Source organism: Culex pipiens, chromosome 3 (genome assembly GCF_016801865.2).
Source record: "Culex pipiens pallens isolate TS chromosome 3, TS_CPP_V2, whole genome shotgun sequence".
NCBI lineage: Eukaryota > Metazoa > Arthropoda > Insecta > Diptera > Culicidae > Culex > Culex pipiens.
This window is the reverse complement of record NC_068939.1, coordinates 42,209,377-42,236,841: the sequence shown is the minus strand read 5'-3', so window position 1 is coordinate 42,236,841 and position 27,465 is coordinate 42,209,377. Positions and strand designations below refer to the sequence as shown.

The 27,465-nt window shown below is 42.4% G+C and overlaps 4 protein-coding genes and 1 pseudogene across 5 annotated transcripts; 1 reads left to right on the top strand and 4 right to left on the bottom strand.

The window, feature by feature from the left end:
• Nucleotides 1–3,344: 3,344 nt before the first annotated feature.
• LOC120412422 (Krueppel-like factor 10) lies at nt 3,345–4,938 on the bottom strand. The gene has a single exon (XM_039572883.2). The coding sequence runs from the start codon at nt 4,795–4,797 to the stop codon at nt 3,586–3,588; it is 1,212 nt and encodes a 403-aa protein (XP_039428817.1). The 5' UTR covers nt 4,798–4,938; the 3' UTR covers nt 3,345–3,585.
• Nucleotides 4,939–13,076: 8,138 nt separating this feature from the next.
• LOC120412439 (uncharacterized) lies at nt 13,077–18,377 on the bottom strand. Its single transcript, XM_052709875.1, has 2 exons — nt 14,174–18,377; nt 13,077–13,876 (listed from the first exon to the last, which is right to left on the bottom strand). Exons 1-2 carry the CDS (start codon nt 18,375–18,377, stop codon nt 13,077–13,079), a joined length of 5,004 nt encoding a protein of 1,667 aa, XP_052565835.1.
• A 1,908-nt stretch (nt 18,378–20,285) lies between these two features.
• Nucleotides 20,286–21,141, bottom strand: LOC128093357 (uncharacterized). Its single transcript, XM_052709874.1, has 3 exons — nt 21,101–21,141; nt 20,838–21,010; nt 20,286–20,777 (listed from the first exon to the last, which is right to left on the bottom strand). Exons 1-3 carry the CDS (start codon nt 21,139–21,141, stop codon nt 20,629–20,631), a joined length of 363 nt encoding a protein of 120 aa, XP_052565834.1. The 3' UTR covers nt 20,286–20,628.
• Nucleotides 21,142–22,021: 880 nt separating this feature from the next.
• On the bottom strand, nt 22,022–22,977 carry LOC120412400 (uncharacterized). Of its 2 annotated transcripts, XM_039572857.2 has the most exons (3): nt 22,838–22,977; nt 22,427–22,697; nt 22,022–22,356 (listed from the first exon to the last, which is right to left on the bottom strand). In XM_039572857.2, the coding sequence occupies exons 2-3, from the start codon at nt 22,594–22,596 to the stop codon at nt 22,137–22,139; spliced, it is 390 nt and encodes a 129-aa protein (XP_039428791.1). In that variant the 5' UTR covers nt 22,597–22,697; nt 22,838–22,977; the 3' UTR covers nt 22,022–22,136. The 2 variants fall into 2 exon arrangements, with proteins under 2 accessions (XP_039428791.1, XP_039428790.1); XM_039572856.2 differs by having other exon boundaries at nt 22,427–22,977.
• Nucleotides 22,978–23,556: 579 nt separating this feature from the next.
• On the top strand, nt 23,557–24,964 carry LOC120412426 (26S proteasome non-ATPase regulatory subunit 7-like; annotated as a pseudogene).
• Nucleotides 24,965–27,465: the final 2,501 nt, after the last annotated feature.

The following is a 27,465-nucleotide window of genomic DNA, read 5'->3' as shown; positions in this document are numbered from 1 at the left end:
ATGATCGGGATTTTCGGACGCTTTTTCAAGGATGAGATGAAACTAAGACGAATGTTTTACACTAATTTTACAACATTTATTAAACATTTGTTTCTTCCATTGCTTGAAATAATTTTATGTTCAGTTGGGATTACAATTTAAAAATTAATGCTAAATATACAAGTAATATCACAAAGGTTTGTAACTAAACTATAAAATTCATGTTTACACTACGTACAATTTAAGATTTTTTTCGTCGAAACTTTGGCTACATTTCGAGAGAACACACTATTGCTTTCTCCACTTTCTGCTCACCGTAACGCAATCAAAACGCTATTCAATTTCTATTTTTTTTATCATCATTCAAATTACCACCACCGACTGCCATCATTAAAAGAATTCCCTCGTCGCACATTTCGTGGACATATTTTTTGCTTCTCTCATCTCAAAACCAAGCGCGTCGCGACGCTGGAAAAACTTGTCCATATTGTCAAAACCAATTTTCAATCACTTTAGTAACACACCATAAGGGGTCTCTGTCTCTTTATTCTACCTCAACTATAGTCCCCTACCCCCTTAACCAGGCAAGGATTCACACTTGTTCTGCGACGGGAAAAATCTAACAGATGTGCGGCACCACTGCTGGGCGAGGGTTCGTCGTCGGTTCTAAATAGGATCACTGTTAGCTGGCAATATGTGCGGATTTTAATCACTTGTCGCAGGGACGCGCCTCAAGTGGATGGGATTTAACTAACTTGTTCGCGCTGGGCTGGTTGGTTTAATCTTGGATTTGCCTGAAGGTTTTGTATTTCTTTTTTCTCTCGTCGGTCTGTGTTTTGGGATCATGATCCGATGTGGTTGGTTTTGTGGATTATTGATGAAGTACGGGCGATTTGGAGAGAAATTATGAACAGAATGTTTAGACTGAGGGATTGAGAAATTGTGATAGTTTTATCGAGTCGATGAGTTTTCTTTGCTTTTGTTGTTAAAGTGTAGTGATGATTTCATGTCTGACATTAAAATTTACAATTATTCAGAATGTTATTTTAACTAAATTTGAATAATTATCACAAGTCTTGCATAAAAAAACGTTTCTTAACCCTCTACAACCCAACCCTGCCTCTACACGTGCTTCGATTTAAAAAATCGCCAAAAATCAATTTTTCAACCAATTTTTGATCTTCAAAAAGCATTGGAAAGAAGAACTTTCAAAATTTTAGAAAATTTTAGGGTTGGAAGTTTGACTTGTTTTATGTGACTTTGCCAATGTTTTAAAAAAAGTAATTTTTTTAGGGGTCAACTTTGGCTGTGTTTTTTACTAACATTTCCTATATTTTAAGTAAAAAGAAGTATGCAGTAATTTTTCTAGTGCCCCAGACTATGCCTCTACGCATTTATTTACAATTTAAATGTTATTGGTTCCATTTTATAGCAGAAAATATGAAAAACATGCAAAAAATTGAAAAAGTTACTGTAAAACATGAAAAAATTAGATAGGCAAAATGTAATGATAGGAGGTGGTAGAGTAGGCCAAATACTACCGAAAACAAACATAAACTAAACAAGATAAATGCAAATTAAAATACTAAAAATGAAACAAGAAAAACATAAAACAAGAGAAGTAAAGTTTTTCGTAGAACAAAAGTTGCTCAAAATGACCTCCTGAACACGGGAAAAATAAAAAAATTCGAAAAAAAAATTTGGGCTGTAGAGGGTTAATCCACCATTAGGTGGTTGGTGCCTTCCTCACAAATACAAAGTAATAATGAAAATAAGTTTATGAAAAAAATATATACCTGATACAGACTTTTCCAGAAAACAAGCAGACTCTCATTTGAAGCAATGTGGCAACCGGGCGTTTCGCATCTGGCGCGACTCTTGCACGTTAACAAAAAGACCCGGCTTTTTAAGGTTATGCAAAAAATCACCCTTTTTTGCAGATACAAAAATCTTTTTCTTAGCATAACTTTTTAAATACTTTACTACACCCAACCGGCGGTCGCATGATTGTGATGCATGGCGGCATGAAAGTATATCAGAATCTGCATGAAAACTGTCCTCATGCATTTTTTGCGATATAGGGGTATGACATTTTTGCCCGTTACCGACAATTATCGACATTACAGACGGCTTTTTGGTTGTATTTCACAAAAAAAAAAACGCTTATCAGAACGAGGATTGAACCACCAACTTCTTGGTAATTGATCCGACACGCTACCACCGCGCTATGGACGCTTGATGAAAAGTGAGTGAAAGAGCACCAACATATTCTTCTCTTTGGTGTGTAGCTCGGGGACGGGCCAGCATTATATGTGTTAGTGAGAACTGCAGATCGCTGAAATGTTTACACGCGGGCAAAAATGATCTACGGGCTTGCTGCAAAAAATGTTATAAAATGTGACATTTTCTGCAGCAAATCCACTGTTGCAGATTTTGAGATATTTTTTTCCTTTGGGTGCATAATAGTCAAATCATCACAGGATCTGTATTACCTAAGATAAAATGTAGATTTTCATAAATTGGTTTAATTCCTTTTAATCAATTTGCAAGTAAGCTGGGCTGTACAAACATCATATATACATGACGAAATCCAGTCTGAAACTCGCTAAGATCATCATCTCCATGCGAATGCGAAAGCGATAAATGTAGATTTTAATTAGTTGGATGTTCGAAAATATCAGGTTATTTTAATGCCCTTTTTGCAATTCCATTGTGAAACTACTTACATTATTTGTCATTTTCAAATTTTCGGCCTTGTATTGATAAGTAATACTTTTAAAAGTAAAATATCAATTTTCAAACCATATTAGGTCAGTTTATCACTTTTCATGAGTTTTTTTTGGAAATCAAATTGGAAACAGACATGAAGATGTAATGAAAATATTTTTATGCATTTATAGTCTCTCAAAGAGACGAAAAGTTATGATAAAGTTTTTTATTGCCTTATCAACTCCATAGTTAACTTATACATTTCTCATCACTCAGAATTTCTGGTTTAACATTTCAAAAATCAATAAAAACATCAAACCACCCTCATCAGATCATTCAACAATGCTAAATCTTATTTGAACCTGCATCTAATGGTACGTTCGTTTGATGGCTAGTTCGGCACTGAGTGCCGCACTCAGAGCTGTCAAAGTGTTTCTTTGAAGAAACTCGCGCTAGTTCCGCACGAGTTTCGCCGCCATCTTGGAACTGAAACTCTAGTGCCGCACTCGATATTTTTTCAGTTTCATGCGAGTTCTATGCACACTGAAAAAGAATGTTCGTTTGAACCAAAACTGGCACCGACGAGTGCGGCACTCAGTGCCACACTGACTGTTCAAACGAACGTACCATAACTAACTCTCTTTCCTAGGGTTGACTAGAGATCCTAAATAGGGAGACTGGTCGAAGTGAATTTGACGTACCCAAACAGACACGAGTTTGACGTATCCAAACGAGCATTTGCCTTTACGCCCAGCAAAACTTATCAGTGTTGCCAAGCTCAAAACCTACGTTGCCAGATCGATTTAGCAAACTTAGACCAGTCTCCCTATTTAGGGTCTCTAGGGTTGACTAGTTCCGTTTTCAAAAATTGGCTTCCAACATCACTTAAATTTCACCTTACGATCTCCCATGATGATGCTGCTGCTGCTGCTGTTGGTGCGCCCTCTGTTCCGCCGCACTGCTCCGCTTCTTCGGATCCAACAGATCGCCCGCCTTGTCCTGGTGGGCCGTCATGTGGCGCGTCAGGTGGTGCCGCTCGCGGAAGCTCTCGTTGCACACCGGACACTTGAGCTTCTCCTCGCGCTTCCTCCGGTGCGGATCCTGCTGGTGCTCGTTCTTGTGGTGGGACCGCATGTGGTACACCAGGTCGCTGGTCATGCGGAAGCTGATGTTGCACTTGGCACAGGTGTTCTGGGCCGACAGGGTGAACGAGGTCATCGCGGTTGGCAGGAGCGTCGAGAGGATGGCGGCGGCCGCCGGGTTCCGCATCATTCCGTCCATTTCGGGGCCGTTGGCTGCGGAGGCCGCGGCGGCGAACGGCATGAAGGGTGGCGAGGGGAAGTAGCCCTGGGGGATGGATTCTGGGTCCGGCATTTGAGGTCCCCGGTAGAGGAGAGGTTTGGAGGATTGTTTGGGGGACGATTGACGGCTGAAGTCCGTTGGGTTGGAGAGGTTGACGAAAGGTAGGTCGTACCGGAAGCCGGTGGGGGCTCCGGGACTGATGGAGATCGGGGGACTCGTTGATGGACAGCTCTGCTGGTCTGGGCTGAGCGGTGGGATTGGTGAGTCCGAGACGGTGATGCTGGTCACTTTGGAGAAGGCACTCCGGGGAAGGTCTGCGTCGAGGAAGTTTCCGGCGGCCTTCTCCCGGATGGCCATCAGGCTGGAGTTTTCGTAGAATCGAGCTCCGGGAAGCATGTACGACAGTCGTTCGTTGGCCGTAAGATCATGGATCAGGTGAGGACTTCCGTCGTGCGGTCGAGGACGGCTGAGCAGGTCAAAGTTGAAGTTACGCTCCTCAGCGGGACGGATTGGGCTGAATCCATTTTTCACTGACAAATCTTCCGAACGGGTCGACTGCGTTGAGTCACTCTCGACGTCGATCGTCGGCGAGTGGATTCTCTTGACCTGTTTCGTTTTGAGCTTCTCGTCCGGCATCATCAGGAACGCCACATCGAAGGATCTCTTAGCAGATGAGTTCTTCCCGGTCCGGAAACCGTCCAGCTTGGTTTGTGCCATATCGACGGCAGCACTTTCACAACCACCACTTGGTGCACTATGTCCGTTGATTTTCACGTTCAACCGGGACTGTCGAATGTCCATCGTCATTCTTCACTTGGACTTTATCAAATTCCTCAAATCACTTGTAACTTTATCCCAATCACGTGTATCCGCAACACACCAACTCTTTCCAACAAGTCCAAATTCTTCCACCAAAAACCAGAAAATTTTCAGAGCACCAGAAGCCACTTATTTCCTCGAAATCTGCTGCTAAACTGTTTTTGATGGCCAGTCTGCACGCGGTTCTATACCTCCGGTTTTTGGAAACACGCGTTGTTCTGGCGAGGGGTTGTGGAATAAAAATCACCAACATATCGTGGTCGTTCTACGCGCGCACAAATACCACGAAAGGAAACAGAAGGGACGACTAAGCGAGAGCAACAGAGAAAGGGAGAATCCTCTCCAAAATCATGCAACAAGGACGCAAATGTAATGCACATAAGCATAGGGAGAGCAGTAGCATAAGGGTGGTTTGGTGGAAAATATTGTTCGCGAGTGTTGCTTCGGAAGGAGAGAAAAAGTGAGAGCGAATCTTCGATGTGAGAGAGAGAGAGAGGGAGCTCGCGCCAACATTGCACATATGCGCGAATACATGAAAAAGCAATAGAAAAGCGCCCTTCAATATGATGTATTTTATGCGAGATATATTCCGGGTTGGCCAATCCGTTGTGGTGGGTGGCGGAGGTCCTCGGGAAGTGGCCTCCAGTGGAGCATATTTTTTCGTTGGCGGTGGCAGACATCGTGCTTTTTCTTACGAGCGCAGATTCTATTGCTCGCGCCGAAGAGCGTCGCAGGATGGATGAATGGATGCTGGCCTTATGTACGGCTTCTGCTTAGTGGGGATTCCATTGTAAATTGTAGGAATTATCAGGGATGCTGGTAATTATTTGAAATGAGCATAAGTTTACCAATTAAATTATTGCTGGATAAAAAATTTAATTCCAAACAAAAATAATATGCGTTTTCAGCTGTCCCAAAGTTTTGTATAGCTTACGGTGACGACTTCTACGAGAGATTCTGAAAATTTTGAAAAGAATTTATTCCTGTTCGGTCCAATCTATTTTGAAGATGTCCTGAAACATTTTCCTACTAGAGCTATTTTTACAATTTCCATTAGGAGCGAAATTATGGGAAAATTTAGTTTTCGGATGTAATTGGGCCTTCAATTAAATATTCAAAACATGTCAAAAAATTAAGCTCTTTGTCGATTTGCAATTATTTTTTTTAGACTTTGGCAATAACAATTTAAAAAAGCAAGCTATACAGTCAAGACTCGATTATCCGAAGCCCGCCTTGGCGAAATTTTACTTCGGATAATCGAATCACAAACATTATTTTTTCATTGTCTTATTTTTGATTGTTGAGCTTTAGTATGACTCTTAAACTACGCTAAATTGATTCAAAAAATTTTAATCCAAGGTGGCAGCCAAAATAGCGATGATGAAATATTAAAAAAATGCATTTTTTAAATTTGGCTGGCATTCAACCATTTAAATTTGACTAAAATGCTGTCGCAAAACTCGAATTTGATGTTTAAAGTAAGGCCGTTGCAAATATTGTTTGAAGTTTATGTCCCTCGACTCTGATCAAAGTCGAGGGGGGAGGGCAAAAAAAATAAAATAAAGTATAAAAAATGAAATTACGAGCCATGGTTTCAACATTTCAAACAAAAAAGTGTTTTAAAATGCATTATACAGCTGTCCAGTTGTTTTGCCATCAATGGTTCCCAAATATCTAAATATTGACGAAAAACATTTCTAAACAAACTCAAACATGCTAAATATGATTATCAATGCAGAAAAATGCATTTTAGTTTGTTTTCAGCTGATGGGACTTCTATTTGTATAAAAATTTTGAAGGTTTTTGGAAAAATATTTTTTTGCCCCCTGATTTTTCAGACCAATTTTTAAGGGGAAAGGGAGGAGGGGGGGGACACAAACTTTGAAAAATATTTGCAACGGCCTAAGAAAATAGCAAACCAATACAAACCTTCGAATAATCGAACTTCGGATAATCGAGTCTGGACTGTACATAAAACTTCGCATACATTTTACAAAATTACACAAAACTATCAAACTGTCAAATTTTAACTTGAAAAATAAAAATGATTTGAATGCTGGCAAAATATTTAATTGCCTGCATTTTGGCATATTATTCTGATATTTTTTTTTATTTTGATCTCTCAGTAAATACAAGTTGAATTATTTTGTGTAATTTAAGCAGTTTAAAATGCGTGAAACTTTGTTCTATGGGGTAATTTTTATCTTTAAATTTTATAAATTTAAAGAAAAAAATATTTTAGGACAAAACTTTATTACGTAGCGCGGGGAGGTGGGGGGGGGGGGGGGAGGTTGAAAACTAGGGTGGAATAGAGTTATATGGGAAAATTGAAAATGATAAAAAACGAATCAGCAACACATTTTTAGGTTCTTTTGTATTATTTTTTTTTCATTTACAAAATTCTTGTTTTATTATTTTATGAAACTAACACAGTAGAAGTATAGCCAAGCAAATGTTCAAATATTAGTGACCTACGCCGTGTTAGGGTGGTCCGAAAAATTGCCATTTTCGTAATTTTTCGCAAAAACCACTTTTTCAAAAAATCATATCTCCGCGCCATTCAATCCGATTTTAGCTGTCTTAGACGCAAAAGAAAGGTGATTAGTTTGGCTATTTGGGAAAAATAGTAAGAAGTTTCAAAAATCTAGCTTAACATTTGAAAAGGTCGTATGAAAACTTAAAATGCTGTTTTGAAGGTCTCGGGACCAAAGAGCCTATGTCTGAAAATATGTTTACCTGATTCCTCGGAAAATTTTACATAATATATCAAAAAATTGTGAAGTTATGTTTTCAATTTTCTGAGATACGATTTAAAAAAAATAAAAACTGGGTTTTTCGACGCGCCACGCGTAAAAATGGGAAAACGGCAAAAAACTACTTTTTTCACTAAACTGCGATAATTTGAAAATTTTAGCAATGACCTATACATGTTAGGGTACCAAATTTTTTGTAATTGAAATACGCAACTAGCCAAATAGCCAAACTAATCACCTTTCTTTTGCGTCTAAGACAGCTAAAATCGGATTGAATGGCGCGGAGATATGATTTTTTGAAAAAAGTGGTTTTTGCGAAAAATTACGAAAATTGCCATTTTTCGGACCACCCTAACACGGCGTAGGTCACCCTAATGGCCAAACAAAAAAAAATACGGGTCTAATTATTTTGACCAAGGAACCCCCAGATAAATTTTGAGCCCGCTCGGAGAACTTTTTTTGGAATCATGCTGTTTTTGTGGGGAATTGCTGAATATGTAATTTTCTTTATATTTGTTTTTCACTGCCTACATTTAGAAGGGTTTGAGAAAATATAGATCTGCCATCACTGGCAGATCCATCGTCACAATCTCCTTCACCAAAATAAGGTCCTCATCGGAGCCACCTTGCCGACATTTTCTTTCAAGGGTGGAGTTTTGCGTACCCCAAAGAAGGAAAAACTCACACAACTTCGCGTGCAGCAGCAGTGGAGAAATTTTTGGGGCGTGCTTTTGCTCTCAACTTTTCCTCCTTTTACTCTGCGATAAAGTACATACACCCCCACGATCCGCCATCGCGTCCTCGGCCCAACAAAGGAGGACACACGCGTGGGTGGGAGGGTGTGCGCGCGCCAACTTTTGACACGAAACAGCAGTATACAAGCTGCTGCAGTACCTAAGAGAGGAAAAGCGTACGATTTTTATGTTCAACTTCTGTTTTCCCGAGCGACGGACGGTCGTCGGTGAAAATGTGGAAAATCGGAGAAAAACAGGTTGTTTCTATTCATCATTCTGCTGTTTGTGTTTGTGTGCGTCAAAGTGTTGCGGAACGGGTTGATTGGAGACAGTTTGTGAGGGAAAAGGGACGATAGAAGATATGCCAGTGGTGAGGATGAGAGAAAGAGAGAGGTTTTCCCGGAGTTTTTCCTCGCAGAAATTGTTGTTGTTGCTGTTGTGCTGTAAATGGTGGGGCGAAACAGGCGAGCACAGATTTTTCTCAACCATAATGTAATAACAATTAGAGGGGGATTTTGCTGTGGTTGTGTGGTGATGGTTTTTGGGGCTTTTCGGGGACCGACAGTTGAGAAAAACGTATTACGGGCATAAATATGGGGATAATAGGGTTTGCTATGCGCAAGGACTTGGGAGGACAGGATGTGCCCACAGTATGGTTTGTAGTGTTAAGGGTGGAAATGTAGGCTTGATTTGGGTTTCGGGTGGAAGAAATTCAATTATTTTCTAGTATGTTAAGGCTGAGATTTTTAGGATTTCCAGATCGTGAACAGTTTTACTTGCTATCGATGGATTTTATAAAACCATTTAATAACATTATGAGATGCATTGTCTGAAAAAAATAATTAAATAAGCTGTAGATTTTCCTACAAAGTTGTCGAAAAATAATTAATGTGGCTATGTGAGTGATTCTCGGTCAACTCACACATCAGTTGAGCAATTCTCTACCAAAACTGAAAATGGATTTTATTTGTATTTTTTTATTAGGCTCAAACTTTGTGGGGGCCTTCCCTATGACCAAATAAGCTATTTTGTGTCATTGGTTCACCCATACAAGTCTCCAAGTCTCTTGGCAGCTGTCCATACAAAAATGGTACGTACATATTCAAACAGCTGTAACTTTTGAGTGAATTTTCTGATCAATTTGGTGTCTTCGGCAAAGTTGTAGGTATTGTTGAGGACTATTGAGAAAAAATAGGTACACGGAAAAAAAAATTGCAGATTTTTTAATCAACATTTTTTTCACAAAAACTCAATTTCCCAAAATACGTATTTTTTGATTTTCGAGATTTTTTGATATGTTTTAGGGGACAAAAACCCGCAACTTTTGAGCCATAGAGAAACATGGTCAAAAAATCTTCCGCCGAGTTATGGATTTTTGAAAAAATAGTGACTTTGGAAAAAGTCGAAATTTCATGCAAAAACAAATTTGACCTCAGTATTTCTTAAAAATATTTTTTTTAAAGTTCAGAAAATTTGCTATGAAATTGTCTAAGAGACAATTGTCTAATGTCGATATCTCAGCAACTAATGGTCCGATTTTCAATGTTAAAACATGAAGCAATCGTAAAATTTTCCGATCTTTTCGAAAAAAATATTTTGAAAAATTTAAATCAAGACAAGCATTTTAAATGGGCATAATATTCAATGTTTGGCCCTTTTAACATGTAAGTCTTGATTTAAAAATTTACAAAATATTTTTTTCGAAAAGATCGGAAAATTTCACGATTGTTTCATGTTTTAACATTGAAAATCGGACCATTTGTTGCTGAGATATTGACATTAGAAAATGGTGGATTATTTAGGTGAGACTTAGAAAACATCAATTTTCGTGTTTCTTTTTCTTAAAGCGGCTGGATCTCAGCAACCATAGGTCCATTCTTCAATGTCTCTTAGACAATTTCATAGCAAATTTTCTGAACTCTTAAAAACAAATATTTCTAGAAATGGTCAATCGCATGGTCACTATTTTTAAAATTCGAAAAACTGCAATTTTTTTGTTAAAATCAAACTTTCGGTGGCTTTATTTTGAAAACAGAGCCCTTTATCAAAAAATCTGGAAAGTACTTTTTGATTAGAAATTCAATTTTACACTAAAAAATTGAGGTCTTATTTGTTTTTGCATGAAATTTCGACTTTTCCAAAGTCACTATTTTTTCAAAAATCCATAACTCGGCGGAAGATTTGTTGACCATGTTTCTCTATGGCTCAAAAGTTGCGGGTTTTTGTCCCCTAAAACATATCAAAAAATCTCGAAAATCAAAAAATACATATTTTGGGAAATTGAGTTTTTGTGAAAAAAATGTTGATTAAAAAATCTGCAAATTTTTTTCCGTGTACCTTTTTTTCTCAATAGTTCTCAACAATACCTACAATTTTGCCGAAGACACCAAATTGATCAGAAAATTCACTCAAAAGTTACAGCTGTTTGAATATGTACGTACCATTTTTGTATGGACAGCTGCCAAAAATGCATGGAGACTTGTATGGGTGAACCAATGACACAAAATAGCTATTTGGTCATAGGGAAGGCCCCCACAAAGTTTGAGCCAAATAAAAAAATACAAAAAATAAAAATGGTTGAAATCGGCCGATTTCATAGAGAGTTGCTCAGTTTCTGAGTGCGTCATTAAAATGGACGTCCAATTTTACATAAAAGTCCCTTTGTACCGCCCCTCTGTAACAAGATATCGAAAAATGGAGCTCAGATTTGTGATCAGAAACAAAAATGACCCCTTGAGACAAAGTTTCACGAAAATCGAAGGCAGCTTTTTCCGATTACGTGTGAGTTGGCGGAGAATAACCCTTGATGAATAATGCTTTACCTATATAGAATAACAATTCTTTGACTTTACAACATAAATTGATTGACATCCAATTTTAACATAGTAATTTCAATGTTCAATTCATGCAAAGTCTACTCTCGGAACACAAGTCAAAGTCGAATTTCCTACATCATTCAATCCTACTGAAAATTGCCAGCTTCTCGAAAAAATGCTACATATGGCACTTGTAAATGTCGAATGGCATAATTTACGTTCAAGTTTCCCGGTTTCCTCCTGTGTGCTCCGGAACCTTATAGCATCGCAAGTGTAACAACCATCAATTGAAACGAGGGCACACCGATTGTTGTTCAAACTTGAAACCAGGAAAATCGTCTGCGGTTCGACGGCGACCACTAGCACATATGGCAAGATTTACCGCAGCAACTCAAGCACATCCCGATCCTGATGCTCCGGGATTTGTGAACATGGGGTGAGGTGGTCCAACAAGCCTGCACCCCTGATGACGGTTAATCACCCTGACGGGTCGCCGGATTTGGGTTGAGGATGGAAAAGGGGTGTTCTAAAGAGCATTAATGCGTTTCTAGTTGATTCACGACTAATTCATGGCTACAGATTACATATGTGTTAACATTGACGTAACATGTGCACGGTGGCGGCGTTGATTATCTCATCTATATGATGGACCCGATAGCCGCTGGACCGGCAAAATGTTTGCGCTGCAAATACAGTACGGTACAAATTACTCGAAACATGACGAAATCAAACAAAATAAGTCATTTCTCGATTAAATTTTCAAAAGGTCCTATCTGCATAGGAAACCCATGAGGGATAGGTTGTTTTGAAAATTTAATCTAGATTTGAAGAGTTGTTCAATTCCCAAAAACATTTCAGCGGATGAAAAAAGGACGATAGAAAAAAACATCAAAATTTCAACCGTCACTGTAAATCGATTCGAAACAGGTTGCAGCACACATCCTCAAATTTGTGTCCCAGTTTTGCAGCAGCATCACATCAAAATGATGCCAGCAAATATTGTCTTATGCCCTTGTGGTTTTCCATCAAAGCGAGCATATGGTTTCCGGGCTGGGATGCTTCGGCTATGTGGTGGCGCGACGGGAGTTGAAAAACAGATGTCACAATTTTGCGGTTCCTGTCAAAGTGCGTGAAGATTTTGTCGGGATATGTGATGGATGGGTTTTCCGGCGTTGGCTTAGGTTGTTATCGACTGTGAATTTTGCATTCAAAAACGAATGAATTGTTACTTTGATATGAATGAATGATAATTTTACATGGAAACCCACAATGTGGGGGTGTTGACAACGGTCCAGCCAGCACTCCACATCGACCACTGGTTGACGGGAACGGGTGAGCACCGATGATGGACAATTCGGTGAGGGACTTCCAACGGGTCAAGGCAGATTACCCGGGTTCCAACCGGGCCAGGTTCCGGGTTAGCGAACGGTTTGAACAAATAAAATCACGTACAACACTTTTAGACAGGAAACCACTTATATTTCGACAAACTACATTTATTTTTCTAACACCTAACAAACTATGTTCTTATTGAACCACACGTTAAAATTTGTGCGAGGGCCTAGCTTGACCTTTTTCCATCTGGTGACCAGGAATGACTGAGAGTTTTAGTTACGTAATTTCTTAGCTTATATAATAATTGGGTCATGTTGATACGGGTCATGCAAAGCTCATCCTCGTCGATCCTCTCTGAGAATCGGCGACATCAACTCGCTCCCCCGATCTGCTGCTGCTGGTCCGTCGATGACTATCGATGACGCTGGCCATCTCGTTCCCGCTGCAGCAACCACGCAATCGCGGTCCAGAGCTCGTCGCTCGATGGACTGGCACAATAGCTCGCGGTGATCCAGGGTTGTATCCCCGAACATTCTCACCCACCCAGAAATATCCAGCATTTCTGAAAATAAATAAAAAAAATCCTCTTCGAGGGAGTGGGAGTGGGAGGGGATGGGAGTGTGTTGTTTTCATTTTTCCTCTGTAGAGTCTGTTGTTGGCTGTTCATCCTGACGTGGTAATAAGCATAACTTTTCCACCGGGCGTTTCAGGAATCCCGAAGCCGTCTTCAGCGTGACCACCCGTACAACCCCATCGTCCCCGGGATGTACCGTGTGTATTCTGCCGAGCTTCCATCGTATTGGTGGCAGGTTGTCGTCCACCACGACTACTAGCCGGCCAACTTCAATTGGGACTGCTGCATACAAACGTTTAGTTCTGCTCTGAAGTTGCGACAAATAGTCGCGTTTCCAACGTCTCCAGAATTCTTGGACCTTGCGTTGAACCTGCTGCCAGTAGTTGAGTCGGTTCGTGGGCACGTCGAGGTAGCTTGGATCCGGCAAAGACTGCAGCGAAGAAGTTACGAGGAAGTGTCCAGGTGTTAGGGGTTCCAAATCGTTTGGGTCGTCTGACAATTGTGTGATTGGGCGAGAATTCATGCAACTTTCGACCTGAACCAACAAAGTTGTCATGTCTTCGATGGCTAAAGTTTCCTCCCCCAACACTCGTAGCAGATGATGTTTTGCTGATCGTACAGCGGCCTCCCACAAACCGCCAAAGTGTGGTGCGCTTGGTGGGCTGAAAATCCAACGAATGCCTTGATCAGCAAACTCCTTAGCGACCTTCTCTTTGTGCTCCGAGTCTTTCATCAAAGCGAACAGTTCTTGAAGCCGATTTTTACCACCAACAAAATTTGTTCCGTTATCGGACCAGATCTCTGCGGGTCTGCCACGGCGACCTATGAACCTCCGCAGCGCTTGCAGGTACCGATCTGTAGATAAATCCGACACAAGTTCCAAATGAACTGCTTTTGTGCATAGACAAATGAATAAACAAACGTATGCCTTCACTGCTGTACGCCTCGGTCCTGGTCGCACGTAAACTGGTCCAAAAAAGTCGATTCCAGTCTTGGAGAACGGACGAGAGACCGTGACTCGCGCTGCAGGCAGATCTCCCATAAATTGTTGTACAGGTGATGGATTGCACCTGTAGCACCGATTGCATTGGTGTACGATGAGCCGAGCCAAGCTTCTGCCTCCCAACGGCCAAAAACGAAGTCTCACCGCACCGAGTAGTAGTTGTGGGCCAGCGTGGAGCAGCCGCATGTGATAGTGTTGAAGAATCATGCGTGTGAGCTGGTGACGAGCAGGCAGAACAGCTGGATGTTTCGTTTCTTCTCCTTCCTCCGAGTGCGTCAATCGCCCACCGACCCGCAGAATTTGATCACGATCGATGTACGGATGGTACCAGCGAAGCGGGGATTTCTTCGGCAGCGGCTGACTTGCTGACAGGGCCTTCCATTCTTCAGCAAACACTTCTTTCTGCACACGACGAATGAGCACATACTCAGCCTGCCTCAACTCTGCAGAAGTGATGAAACCCCTGGACCGCTCCTCATCCGGTAAAGGCAGATTCTTCATCAAGCGCAACCAGATTGCTGTTCTTCGTATCAAAATAGGGTAAGTTTCAAACTTGGACAAATAATAATCAGTAAACTCTTGCAGGTTTGATGCAACGATCGCCACTGCTGTGTGTCGACGCTCCGTCTCAACTTCATCGTGTGCCACTGTAGCTGTTGAGTTTGGCCAATGCTCCCGTCCCAACGCTAACCATGGTGGTCCGTTCCACCAGAGAAGATTGTCTACGATGTCATTTGGCATGATTCCTCTGGATATCAGATCTGCTGGATTCTGCACACCTGGAACGTGCTTCCATTGATGTCCCTCCGTGATCGTTTGGATCTTGGAAACTCGATTCGCGACGAAAGTGGCCCACGTTGTTGGAATCGCGTCAAGCCAGCTGAGAACACACGTCGAATCCGTCCAAAAATGCGCGCTCAACGAGATGTCCAGTGCCTCCTGCAGAACTTTGAAGAGTTGGGCTACCAGCGTCGCGCCACACAGCTCCAGCCGTGGAATCGTTTGTACCTTCAGCGGCGCCACTCTGGATTTGGAAGCCACCAGTCGTACCATGACGTCGCCAGCTGCATTTTCGCTTCGTACATAAACACAACCTCCGTACGCTTTCTTTGATGCATCCGAAAAGCAATGTAACTCCACCTTTTCCGCATTTGGAATGACCACACAACGAGCAAAACGAATTGAATTGAGCACTGGAAGTTGTTCCTCATACTTCCTCCAATTCTCACCCACCGTGGGTGGTAACGGGGTGTCCCAATCTAATCGCTTTCCTTCAGCATCTACCAGTGTCCACAACTGCTGGAGAAAGATCTTCGCTGTTGTGATTGTTGCCCCAAACCAGCCGTGCGGGTCGAAAAGAGATGCAGCCTTTGATAAAACGACACGTTTGCAGAGTTCGTCCTCGGCAACAGTTGGTGTTATGTCGAACTGTACCTTGAACTCATCCGTGTTAGGGATCCAAGTTAAACCCAATGTTTTTACGGACGATTCCTTGTCCAGGTTGATTCCTTCTGGAAGTGGAATGGCCAAATTCTCCTCAGCAACACCGCGCAAGACCTCTGCACGGTTGCACGCCCACTTTCTGAGCCGAAATCCCCCGCTGATCATCATTTCGTCCAGCTGAATTCTCAGATTGTGTGCTGCGTCCTCATCGTCCATCCCGGTTATGACGTCATCCATGTAGACGTCCTCGCTTATTGCCTTTGCCGCTAGGGGAAAACGATGCTTTTCATCCATTGCCAACTGTTTCAGAGCGCGAGTGGCAAGAAACGGTGCCGATTTCGTTCCATACGTAACCGTATTCAGTTCATACGTGCACACCTCAGCGGACGGCGTTGGTCGCCAGAGTACGCACTGTAGAGCTCGATCTTCCGGGGTGATTCCAATTTGTCGGAACATCTTCTCGACGTCCGACACCAGCATAATCTGCTTGATACGGCAGCGGTAGATCAGCGACCGTAAATCTTGCTGTATGACTGGACCGCATAACAGCGCATCGTTTAGGGAAACTCCTGACGATGTTTTGCAACTTGCGTCAAATACCACGCGAACCTTGGTGGTCGTGCTGGCTTCCCTGACTACTGGATGGTGTGGGAGATAGCACCGCTTGACTGCATCAGTTTCCTCAACCTTGTGCATATGCCCCAGGCGCAGATATTCGTCCATAAATTCCGTGTATTGATCCTGAAGATGCGCGTCCCGCGCCAGCCTTCGCTCCGTACCGTGAAGGCGTCTGAGTGCGATGTTCCTCGACTCGCCGAGCTTCGAGAGAATGGCCTCGTTCTTCGGTAAAGCCACCGAGTAGCGACCGTCAGCTCCGCGCTGAACCGTTTGCGCGAAAAGAGCTTCGCAACGTGCTTCCTCCGGCGAAAAACTGCTGCCTGACTCAACCTCCTCGCAGGACCAAAACCGAGTCACCAAAGCTTCTAGTTTATCCCTCGCCGACACGTTGCATGTGATGCGAATAGATTCTCCTGAGTCTGCAATTCCTCCGCAGACTACCCAACCGAAAACTGATTCGTTGAGTGCTGGTAGTTCCTCGCCCAATGAAATCTTACGACCAGTTTCGAAGAAATCGAAGAAACTTTCAATGCCCAACACCATGTCTACGCCCTTGGAGACAGAGAAGGTTGGGTCGGCCAGGACCACGTTGTCGGGAATGGTCCAACCGGCAGTGTTGATGTTTGAAGTTGGTAAGCTAACCGTCACCTTGGGTAGTACCAGAAACCGCATGTCTCGTGAGAAGTTGGAGACACGTGAGCACAGCGTAGCTCGAATCTGCTGTTTGACCTTGGATACCGATCTTCCAATGCCCGAAACGGAAATGTCCACCTTATTCCGTCGTACGCGAAGCCTTTGGCTCAGATGCTCCGAGATGAAATTGCTTTCTGATCCGGAGTCCAAGAGGGCTCGTGCCGGAAGTCGGTTGCCTTCATCGTCCTCGATGATGACAATTGCAGTTGCTAACAGGACCTGAGTTGAAAACAGCTGAGCTGAGTTCGAAACTGTTATCTCGGGAGTGACTTGATTTGACGTGCTCGAGCTGGAATGTCCTGATGCTTGAGATTCGTCCGTAGCTGCCTTAGAGTTGTCTCGCTTGTATTGGGCAGAACCTTTATCCTTCCCCGATTTGAAACACAACAGCGTGTGATGTCGCTTGTTGCAGTTTCGACACGAGAATCTCGACGAGCAGTCCTTTGCCAAGTGGCCGGATTTCAAACAGTTTCGACATAACGAATTGGTTCGGAGTAGTGCCTCTCTGTCTGACACCGTCCTTTGTTGAAACGATTTGCACTGGTGTAGAAAGTGCGTTCCAGAACATGCACAACAAGGCCCTCCAGACTCCTGTGCAGTGTTGTAACTAGCCTTCACCACCGCTGGTTTCGACCGGACTTGGTTCTGTCTAACAACCTTGCTGTCTGCCTTCTTCTTGGGTAGCGATTCGAGAATTCTAATACGCGTCTGGAGAAAGTCCGTCATGTCCTTCAAAGTATCATTATCCTTAGCTGAATACTCTTCCCAAGCTCGACGAGTAATCGAGTCAAGCCGAGATGATAAGATGTTGACCAGTAGCAAGTCCTTGAAGTTCGCTTCCTCCAAAACACGATCCAATGTTTGTACAATTCTCACGAATCCATCCACGAGAGTGTGCAAGTCTGAAGAAGATTCCTCGGTGATTACAGGTAGTTCAAATAGCGATTGAATCTGCCGCTTCTTCAGAAGCTTATCGTTGTCGTACTCATTCAGCAGAATAGTCCAGGCCACAGTGTAGCTTTCTGCAGTGATCTTCAGATGATCGATCAAGCCAGCCGGTTTTCCATCAAGGCAACCCCTCAGGTAGTAAAACTTTTCGACGTCTGAGAGTTCGGCCTTTGAATGAATGAGCGATACAAACAGATCTCTAAAGCTGAGCCATTCCTCAATTATTCCGGTGAACTTCTGCAACTTAATCTGCGGTAGCCGAATGTGATCGTTGAGCCCATGCGAAGTTTCCTCAGACCGGATGGTCTGTTCCAGAACCGCAGGAGGAGCTTGAAGTTCTCTCGATTTGGTGATTAAACGAGATTTGTTGAGAAAGTAACTCTCACTGAACTTCGCACGGTCAGCTTCATAAGTTGCGTCTTCCGTGGCCACGTACTCTCCATGAGATTGAATCTCAACCAGAGTCTCATTGAAGTCTACCCACAGCTCATCTAAAGCACCCAATCTTACTTCAACATCAGCAATCGTACAGCTCTTTTCCAAATCAGCCGAAAAGTTAAAAATGTCCTGCATTGACGCTTTCACCTGCTTGAAAACCGTCGTCAACTGTTTGAGTGACAACGTTTTGTTACTCCGGGTGGTGATCGGCATGTTGTGTTGTTGTTGCAATGAAGAGATCAGAAACGAGATGCGTGGGTGTAGTATTCTGCGGTTGGGCCTAGCTTCGCTAGACATACACTAAAATGTGTTACCTGGACAAGCAGGTGTTGGTACCTCCCAACCGATGCAGACCAGCGTCAAATATTTGTCGTCACAAATCGTTCGATTCGGCTCAAGCGGCTCAATGTTACGTACAGTACACGTGGCAGAAGAGGGCGAAAGTGTGGGCATGTAGTATCCAAAGTAATGCTTCGGCTGACATATACCGTGTTGTATTACCTGTAGGAACCAACAGCAACACAGCAGCCAACAAAACGAAGATCTGATCCCACCAAAGTTCTACGAATCGTGCGAAGCCAGTCCAATAATCAGCTCAGTCGATCGTGTGTAGGGCGAAGAGGATGAAAAACCATGGATGTAGTATCACCAAGAAACTGCCTCGGCAGGCATATACTGTTGGCCTCACCTGGAGAAACTAACAGCCGATCCAAAATTCAAATGCAAATCCAAATGGGGTTGGTGGACACGCTCGAGGCGTGATGCACAGGGATGTGGTGGTACAATAGGCAATCGAAGAGGTGAAAATATGATTTAATGGCGTGTATTTCCGTTCAGGCCTCGGCAGACATATACTGCGTCTAAAGTATTTACCTGGGAAAACAACCGATGATGCTGCCTCTTCGATGCTCGCGATGTATTCCAGCTATCCAGCCGGTGATCCGCAACGACGTCGTCCAGCTCGTGCCGTCGACGTGTCGTCGATCTCTCCCGTGACGATCCTCGCGGTGTGCACCAATTAGTACATTCGTCTCCCAGTCGAAGATGGCAGCCAGCAGGCAACCGACACCATGTAGTCCCGTTCGGTCGTCGCGCAGAACGCTGCGCTGTACGTTGACTCACGTTACCGGCCTAATCCGGGTTGGTGATGCCCGAGCAGACGGAAATAACTTGGGAAGGTCAGTTTTTGATATTGTGAGAAGATCAAAATCCGTTATTGGGATGATCGGATTAGTTGTTAAAATAACAAATTTCCATAACAAAGATTTGTTCGCAAAATAACTCAAATTGTTATTGCTCTGTTATTTCAATAACATACTAATAACATAGAATCCAGAACAATAGAATAACAAGGTTTGTTATTCTGACCGGTGGATGGGGAGCACCAAAATAACAAAAACTGTTATTTATATGGATTGATTGCATAACAAAAATTGTTATTATTTTATCAAATAGAAATCTGAATCTGATAAAAAAAATATCAAAATTGTAACAGAAAAAATAATGCTTTTCATGCTGATATCAAAATATGATTTGAAAAAGGTATCTTTGATACACAACTCGCAATTTTTTTCATTGATTTTTAACTGTTTAGTGTGTTGGTTAAAGGCTTAAAACTGTGCTGACTTACCGTCAAATTTTACTTTTTTTGAGTGGATTTGTTGGTCCTAGTTGCTGTTCAACCTAAAAATTAATAAAAATGATCACAAAGTGTCATATTCTTTCAAAAGAAAACAATTAATGCACTTATCTAAAGATGCTCGTGTTGGTGATATTCATCTCCACAGATAAAATCTGATAACCGCTTTTCTGAAAAAAGTTGAAAATAATTATTAATCATTTGAAAACAACCTACTCTCTTCCTGCATATCTTGCACGGAACTAGCGCTGTCTTAAGTCGTTTGATTGTCCTGTTTGCTGAACTTTCTGTTGGAATGTTCTGGACGCGTAGTAGTTCGGTGAATTGTGAAACTATTCCGCATGTGTGCATGATATAACTCTAACTCACTAGACAAACCAGAGGTCCAACATATTTTAATTAGTTCAACTGACTAAGACTGCTGCCATAAAAAAAAACAAAAGAGCGTTTCAAAATGATATTATTAATGATATATTAATCGATTGTCTCATAATAAATTATTAAATTTTCCTTGCGGCTTGATTCTGAGTTCGCTGCAAATAAGTTCGTCAGCAAAAAAAGATCCCCTAAGTCTCACACAACCTACATCAAGTCCTGCACCACTCACCACAACGGTTTCGACGGGCTCGGTTCCTTCGAGGAACCATCCTGATTGTTCATGTGATGCTGCTGCTGAGGCGAATGCTGCTTCTTGCAGTAACGCGCCGTCGACCTGGACGCCCCTCCGAAAAACTGTCCACTGCGCCGCTCACGCCATACGTGACAGCCTAGTGACCTTCACCGGTTTGGGACTTTTTTGACGGCCGCCTTGGACATCTGGCGTTATTACGCGTGCTGTTTATACCGCCGGTAGTAGTTCTGGACGACGACGGCCGCCGATCGCACCTTGTCCTGCTCCTTAATGCGACTCTTGCGCCCCTTGTACGACTTCTGAATGCACTTGGCCGCTTCGTACAGCACGCGATACTCACGATCTGCGGAGCGAGTTTAAAAAAAGTTAAGCTTATGTCAAGGGTGATCAAGATGTTACTTACCGGTCAGTTTGAGGTTATAAAAGTCCTTTTTGAACGTGTTTGCGCCTGTCTGCAGGAACCCGATAAAGACCTGCGTCGTTGGCGGAGAATCCGAGAACATGACGGAAGCATCCTGTGGGATTGAGTGGCTCGCCGCCGATGGCAACGGACTTAACGAACCGTCATCGTGGTACCTGAAATTAAACTATTGAACTCACTGTAACTTTTCAAATAATATTGGAACCTACCGGTAGTTGTGATCGCTAAACTCAAAGTTAAACTACTCAAACTGGGACGACGGCAGCGAGTACAGCATCGGTTCCATGCAATAATCCAATTCCGGTCGAGTCCTTGCTAATAAATTTCAGTATGGGAATGCCCAGCGATATGATTTCCTCAGATTCGTTCTAAAACCAAAAAATATAATAAAAAAATAGATCATTTCTAGCAAAACAACTTGCAGAACATTGTAATTGGGCCAATATCGAAGTTTACACAGTGTCTATCCTGCTCGTTCCTAATGTAAACATCAACTGACATGAGCAGGATAGACGGTACCATTCGACATTGGCCCATTTACATTGTTTTGTTTTTGAGCGTTATCCAATAAGTTCGAAAACTAATAACAATCACTCAAGAGACACAAAACAATAGCTTACCTTTCAATCAAAACTCACGATCGGAACGAGAAACTCAGCTTCTGTTGCTTCGGTTGAGGCGGTGGACTGATCCTGCTGTCCAATGAAACGGTGGGTAGGAACTGGCAGGAGGATTCCTCCTCCTGCTAGAGGTTTTTCCACTTTCCTCCGCCGACGATTCAATCACCTCTCGGTGAATGTAAACAAAACACACACACAATGGCACGACGGGACAAACAAACACAGCCTACTGCGACAACTCACTCAGCTGCTGCCGCTGCTGCTGTTTACACTGAGCAAAAATCCCACGGTTTATCGAAGTGTTCTACACATGATCTGACCCTGCTGTACAGAGCACTCAAATATCAATCGCAAAACACTTGAATTTTGGGCACCAAAATATACTGTCAATTCTATAGCAAAACACTTGAATTTGACGTGTTGCGTCACATGAAATACAATATTATATTTATTGGTTTTAAATAGCTTTTCTTTCTATAATCAATGCATGTTTGCATGTAAAAGAAATGGATTTCGATTTTTTTAAATAAAGAAGATGTTGCGCAATTAAATTTTTTGGCTGCTTTTATTTTCTAACTTCAAGAACAACTTGGTGTGTAAAAATTTTGTATTTTTTTTCATCCGGTTGTCCCGACACCACCACTGCTTCCTGGGAGGTTCCTCAGCGTCGGCGAGTGAAGCACCGGTGCCGGCGGAGATGGAGGCCACTGGAGAATCTTCTTGTTGATGCGGAATTCTCTTTGGTGGAACCGCGGTGGTTCCATCGACTCAAACTGTGCCTTGGCCATCCGAATGACGCATAGCTTGGCCCCTGCATCCGAATCTTGCTTCTCACTGGCACCGCTTCCTGGTACGGCATCTGCAGCTCTTTCGCATCCTTCCTGTGAATCATACAAAATAAATCCAAAAATCAAAACAAAACCCCACAACAAAAATTCTCTCTCCACTCACCAAATAGTCCGGAAAGGAACTTTATCATAAGAGTTGGCTTCTATCCAGGGAATCCGGGAGACCAAGCCCTTCCGCTGGCCATACGGAGCCCGAGCCCGAGGACGCAGTCTTGTGGCGATGCTCATCTTCACGGTCACAATCCGGGCAGGCAATTTACTGGACTGGAACATGGCGGCAGCGAACTCACGCGGTCTGCGAAAAACGAACACACCGGACGGCCAAAACTTTCAAATGAGGAAACAAAGCAAAGTCTCATGAAGCTGTCGCGAACCTGCATTTCAAATCAAAACAAGATCAATTTCAAGTGTTTTCCTCATCACTTTGAATAGTTCAACGCAGTGGGGCAAATTCATGAGCAAAACACTTGTAATTTTTGAGCCACCCGAATGAAAATAAGGTGTCAAAAAATACCAAAAAGTCAATCGCCAAAACACTTGAATTTAATAATGGATTGGATTGAAATTGATACACAAACAAATTAGATCTAAGATGCGGCTTAATTGAATCATTCAAGTGTTTGGGCACTTGGAAAAAAAGGGTGGCGTATTTTCAGTGTATGCGGCGCGCGCAGACTGAATGTAAACATACGCACACTGTTCGGTGGAATTAAGTAATGTTGTGCGTTATTACTCACATAAAAGTTTTTTTTAAATGTGGCATTCATTTATACTGTTTAAGAATAATCGTATGAGCGTAAAAGTGTGTAAGTATATGAAGTTTTTTTTTTCGAAGGTTTATTTTTGGATTGTTAATATTGTTTCTGAAATAGATGTTAATTTCCTTACTTTTTATATAGTTCAATGTGGCAATGTTAACATTGCATGTATCAAGTTCGTGAAACCCCCCTGACAAACAAAACATACCAAAAATAAACAAAAATATTAATATAATATAGATTTAATCATCATAGACTCACTTGAAAGCCATCTTTGTGATCACTCTTCTCGAACCCATTTTGGAGTATACTCCAACATGGGTAAAAGAATCTGTTTTGTTAACTGTATCTGTAAAATCTGTAAAAGTGTATTAAAATATCTGTAAGAATTTTCAGACATCCCCTCAATCCTACCCTGATTTGAAGGGACAAGGTGACAGACGTTTGACAGTAAAACAAACTAAATTGAAAAATCTCAATCATCATCCGAATTTTTAAACTCAGATTTACCGGTGGCAAAATAAACATTGTCCGCACGAATTTGAGTCAAACCCCCGCCGGAATCTTTGAGAACCTGTTCCGCCTGACCGAGGAAGCTAACCCGCAACCAAGATGCTGTCGGAAACGAGCGTCACGAAGGTGATTGTGCACCTGCTGGTGCTGCTGAGCGTGGTGGACCACTTTAAACGGAAGCTGCTCGGCTGCTGGAGGGCCAAGAGCGTGCTGGACGTGTCCAACAGCTTTGCGGTCCCCTTCGACGAGGACGACAAGGACAAATCGGTGTGGTTCCTGGACCAAGACTACCTGGAGAACTCGTACGGCATTTTCAAAAAGGTGAACGTCCGCGAACGGCTGGTCGGCTGGAACCACACGGGCCCGAAGCTGTGCCAGAACGAAATCTCCTTCAATGAGCGCCGGATCAGCTAATACTCGGTGCTCGTCTTAATCGATACCATGCCGAATGACCTGGGTCTGCCGAAGGAGGTTTACATCGCGGTGGAGGAGGTGCATGACAACGGCAGTCCCACGTCGAAGACTTTTGAGCACGTACCGAGTGAAACTAGGCGGAGGAAGTGGAAGAGGTGGGCGTGGAACTCCTGCTGCGGGACATGAAGGACACGACCGTCGGAAATTTGACGCATAAGATCACCAGCCAGCGAACTGAAGCTCACAGTTGCGCAAAATCAAGAACTACCTGCTGAAGGTCGACAACGGTCAGCTGCCGGTGAACCACCAGATCGTGTACCAGCTGCAGGACATCCTGAACCTGCTGCCGGACCTTGCCCAGGAGAATTTTACCGATACGCAGTACGTGAAGATGAACGGAAAGGAGAAGGAGAAAGATGGTAGGGACGGCGAGAAGGAGGAAAAGGAGAAGAAGTAGGGGAAGAACTCCAATGAACATTGACATAGGGTGTGGGCGAGATAAACTCAAAGTTTACATTTGTTTTTAGGACCTAATAAAATAAGTCTTCATTTTACCATATTTACGTTTCCTTTTACCAATAAACCACGATTATTAAGCAGCATTTTCAGCAAATGTTTTTAAAATTACCATGAGCGGTCTTTGAGTGATATTTGACAGCGATACTTTTAGTGGATATAAATAAGGCACAAATATGTACTAAAAAGTTGGAAAATCGATGCCTCTGTGCTCTCTTGTACTTAGCTTGCTGGTTTTTCCGAGGGTTTTCCGTCTAGTTAGCTTAAGAGAGCACTGGGGAATCTAAATATTAAAAAATCCACAGTAACAAAAATATTATAAAATATATTTTTGATTTACACATTTTGATACCTTTAAATTTAAATTTTGGCAAATTAAAAGATTCAGTTCCAATTTTGATACAAAAAATAAATAATATTATTTTTCTGTTATGGTTTTGTTTCGACCTCCTGCTCGGGAAGCTGATGGTTTTAGCTTGACTTGTTATGGACATTAATAGAAATTTTCTCTTGTTCAACAGTTGCATGAACCGAAAAATATCAAACTCATTACAGTTCATGTTATTGTGTCACAATATGAAAAACATAACATAAACTGTTATAATCGTCTTATTCCTCATTTTCAATGGAATATCATACCAATAACAGTTCCTGTTATTATGCAATGAAATGGAAAAACATAACTTAAACTGTTATTATCATCTTATTTCAGATTTCCAGTGGAATATCAAACCAATAACAATTCCTGTTATTATGGAATTTGATGGAAAAACATAACTCATTATGTTATTATTATCTTATTCCACATTTCCAATTGAATACCATCCCAATAACATTTTTTGTTAAAATAACAGAAACTGTTATTATTTTTTCTTCCAAAAATTATTTGCAAGAATATTCAATAACAGTTTCTGTTATTTTAACAAAATTTGTTATTGAAATGACATGAATTTTGTTATTACCGTCTGCCCGGGTGGTCATCCAGTCGAGTCGTAGTTGGCACCAGATGATCGATCCGATCAGTAGCACTCACAGGTCACAGGTCACAACGTAAAGAAGAGGTCGAAATGGCGGTGTTAGATTCACGTATGTGGCGCGCCGGCCAGACATATACTGAACTCAAAGTATTTACCTGGACAAGCAGTGTCCCGCGCTGAAGTTCAGTAGCAGGCGACGATCTACGATGCCGTGCGAGGACGATCCCAAATCGCAGTCGTCCCAGGCCGTCCGATGGCCAGTCCCAAGCTACAGGTGTTGCCAAGCCAAGTTGGCGCCAAAGGCACAAAGGTGAGACGTTGTAGAGCTCCGTGAAGATAATAGATGCTTCTGCTAATTGTTTCCGCGGCTCGATGGCGGCCGATGAATAGCAGCCAGCCGTGCAATCCAATGCCGAGTCCAGATGCCGCCAAACTCGTCCTATTCAGTGTCCTAGGTTCCCGGAATATCCGGTTCGAAGGACCATAATGTGGGGGTGTTGACAACGGTCCAGCCAGCACTCCACATCGACCACTGGTTGACGGGAACGGGTGAGCACCGATGATGGACAATTCGGTGAGGGACTTCCAACGGGTCAAGGCAGATTACCCGGGTTCCAACCGGGCCAGGTTCCGGGTTAGCGAACGGTTTGAACAAATAAAATCACGTACAACACTTTTAGACAGGAAACCACTTATATTTCGACAAACTACATTTATTTTTCTAACACCTAACAAACTATGTTCTTATTGAACCACACGTTAAAATTTGTGCGAGGGCCTAGCTTGACCTTTTTCCATCTGGTGACCAGGAATGACTGAGAGTTTTAGTTACGTAATTTCTTAGCTTATATAATAATTGGGTCATGTTGATACGGGTCATGCAAAGCTCATCCTCGTCGATCCTCTCTGAGAATCGGCGACATCAACTCGCTCCCCCGATCTGCTGCTGCTGGTCCGTCGATGACTATCGATGACGCTGGCCATCTCGTTCCCGCTGCAGCAACCACGCAATCGCGGTCCAGAGCTCGTCGCTCGATGGACTGGCACAATAGCTCGCGGTGATCCAGGGTTGTATCCCCGAACACACAATATGACCAAAAATCGATTTGTTGACAATTTGGCTCAATTCTGAGGGCAGATTCAGATTCAGCGGGCAAAATTACATAGAAAAACATATATTTGGAAAATTTTCGAATTTCGTTAGGGTGGTCCCATATGGGTTTCCCTTAAAAATTTGACTTTTTCAAATGAAGATATCTCGAGTTTAAAGAAAAATACCCCTGAGATTTTATAGTGTTTGTAGTGCTGGATCTTTTCTTTCCAATGCAACCTACCGCTTTAAATTTGGCTTGCGCCTTTTCGAGATATTTAACTTTTAAATATGCATCTTTTTTACCTTAAAATGGCTGTAACTTTTGACCCTTAAGTCCAAATTGACATGTCAAATAAGAATAATGATCGTTTTTAGAGTTCTAAAAGTGCCCCTAACATCACTTTTCTATAAAAACTCAGCAGTCGTTCAGGAGCAGAAATTCGTCACCAACGGCTCTGGAGATCAGGAGTGAAGCAGCCAAGGAAATCGCCGGTGAAGCAGTCACCGACCGAAGAAGATGAACCAACGTTATCCGCTGGATACTTCGGCAAGAGGCGTGATACCATCGAAAGCACATCGCGAAAAACTCGGATCTGAGTTCAGGAGCACAGCACGACGTGGACTTCAACACCTGCTGACGAGAAGGACAACGGAACAGTGTTAACCGGATTTTCAACAAGTGATAAAATTTAAAGTGAAAAAAAATCTTAATTCAAAATTCAAAAATACTTTTCCGAATTTGATAAGTTAAGTGAGTGTGTGTGAGTGAAAACAAAATCAGCAATTCGAAAATCATTCGAATAACAGGATTCAAAATTTATTTTTTTGAAGATGTGCGAGTGAAAAAAAAACAAAGAAAACAATTTCAAAA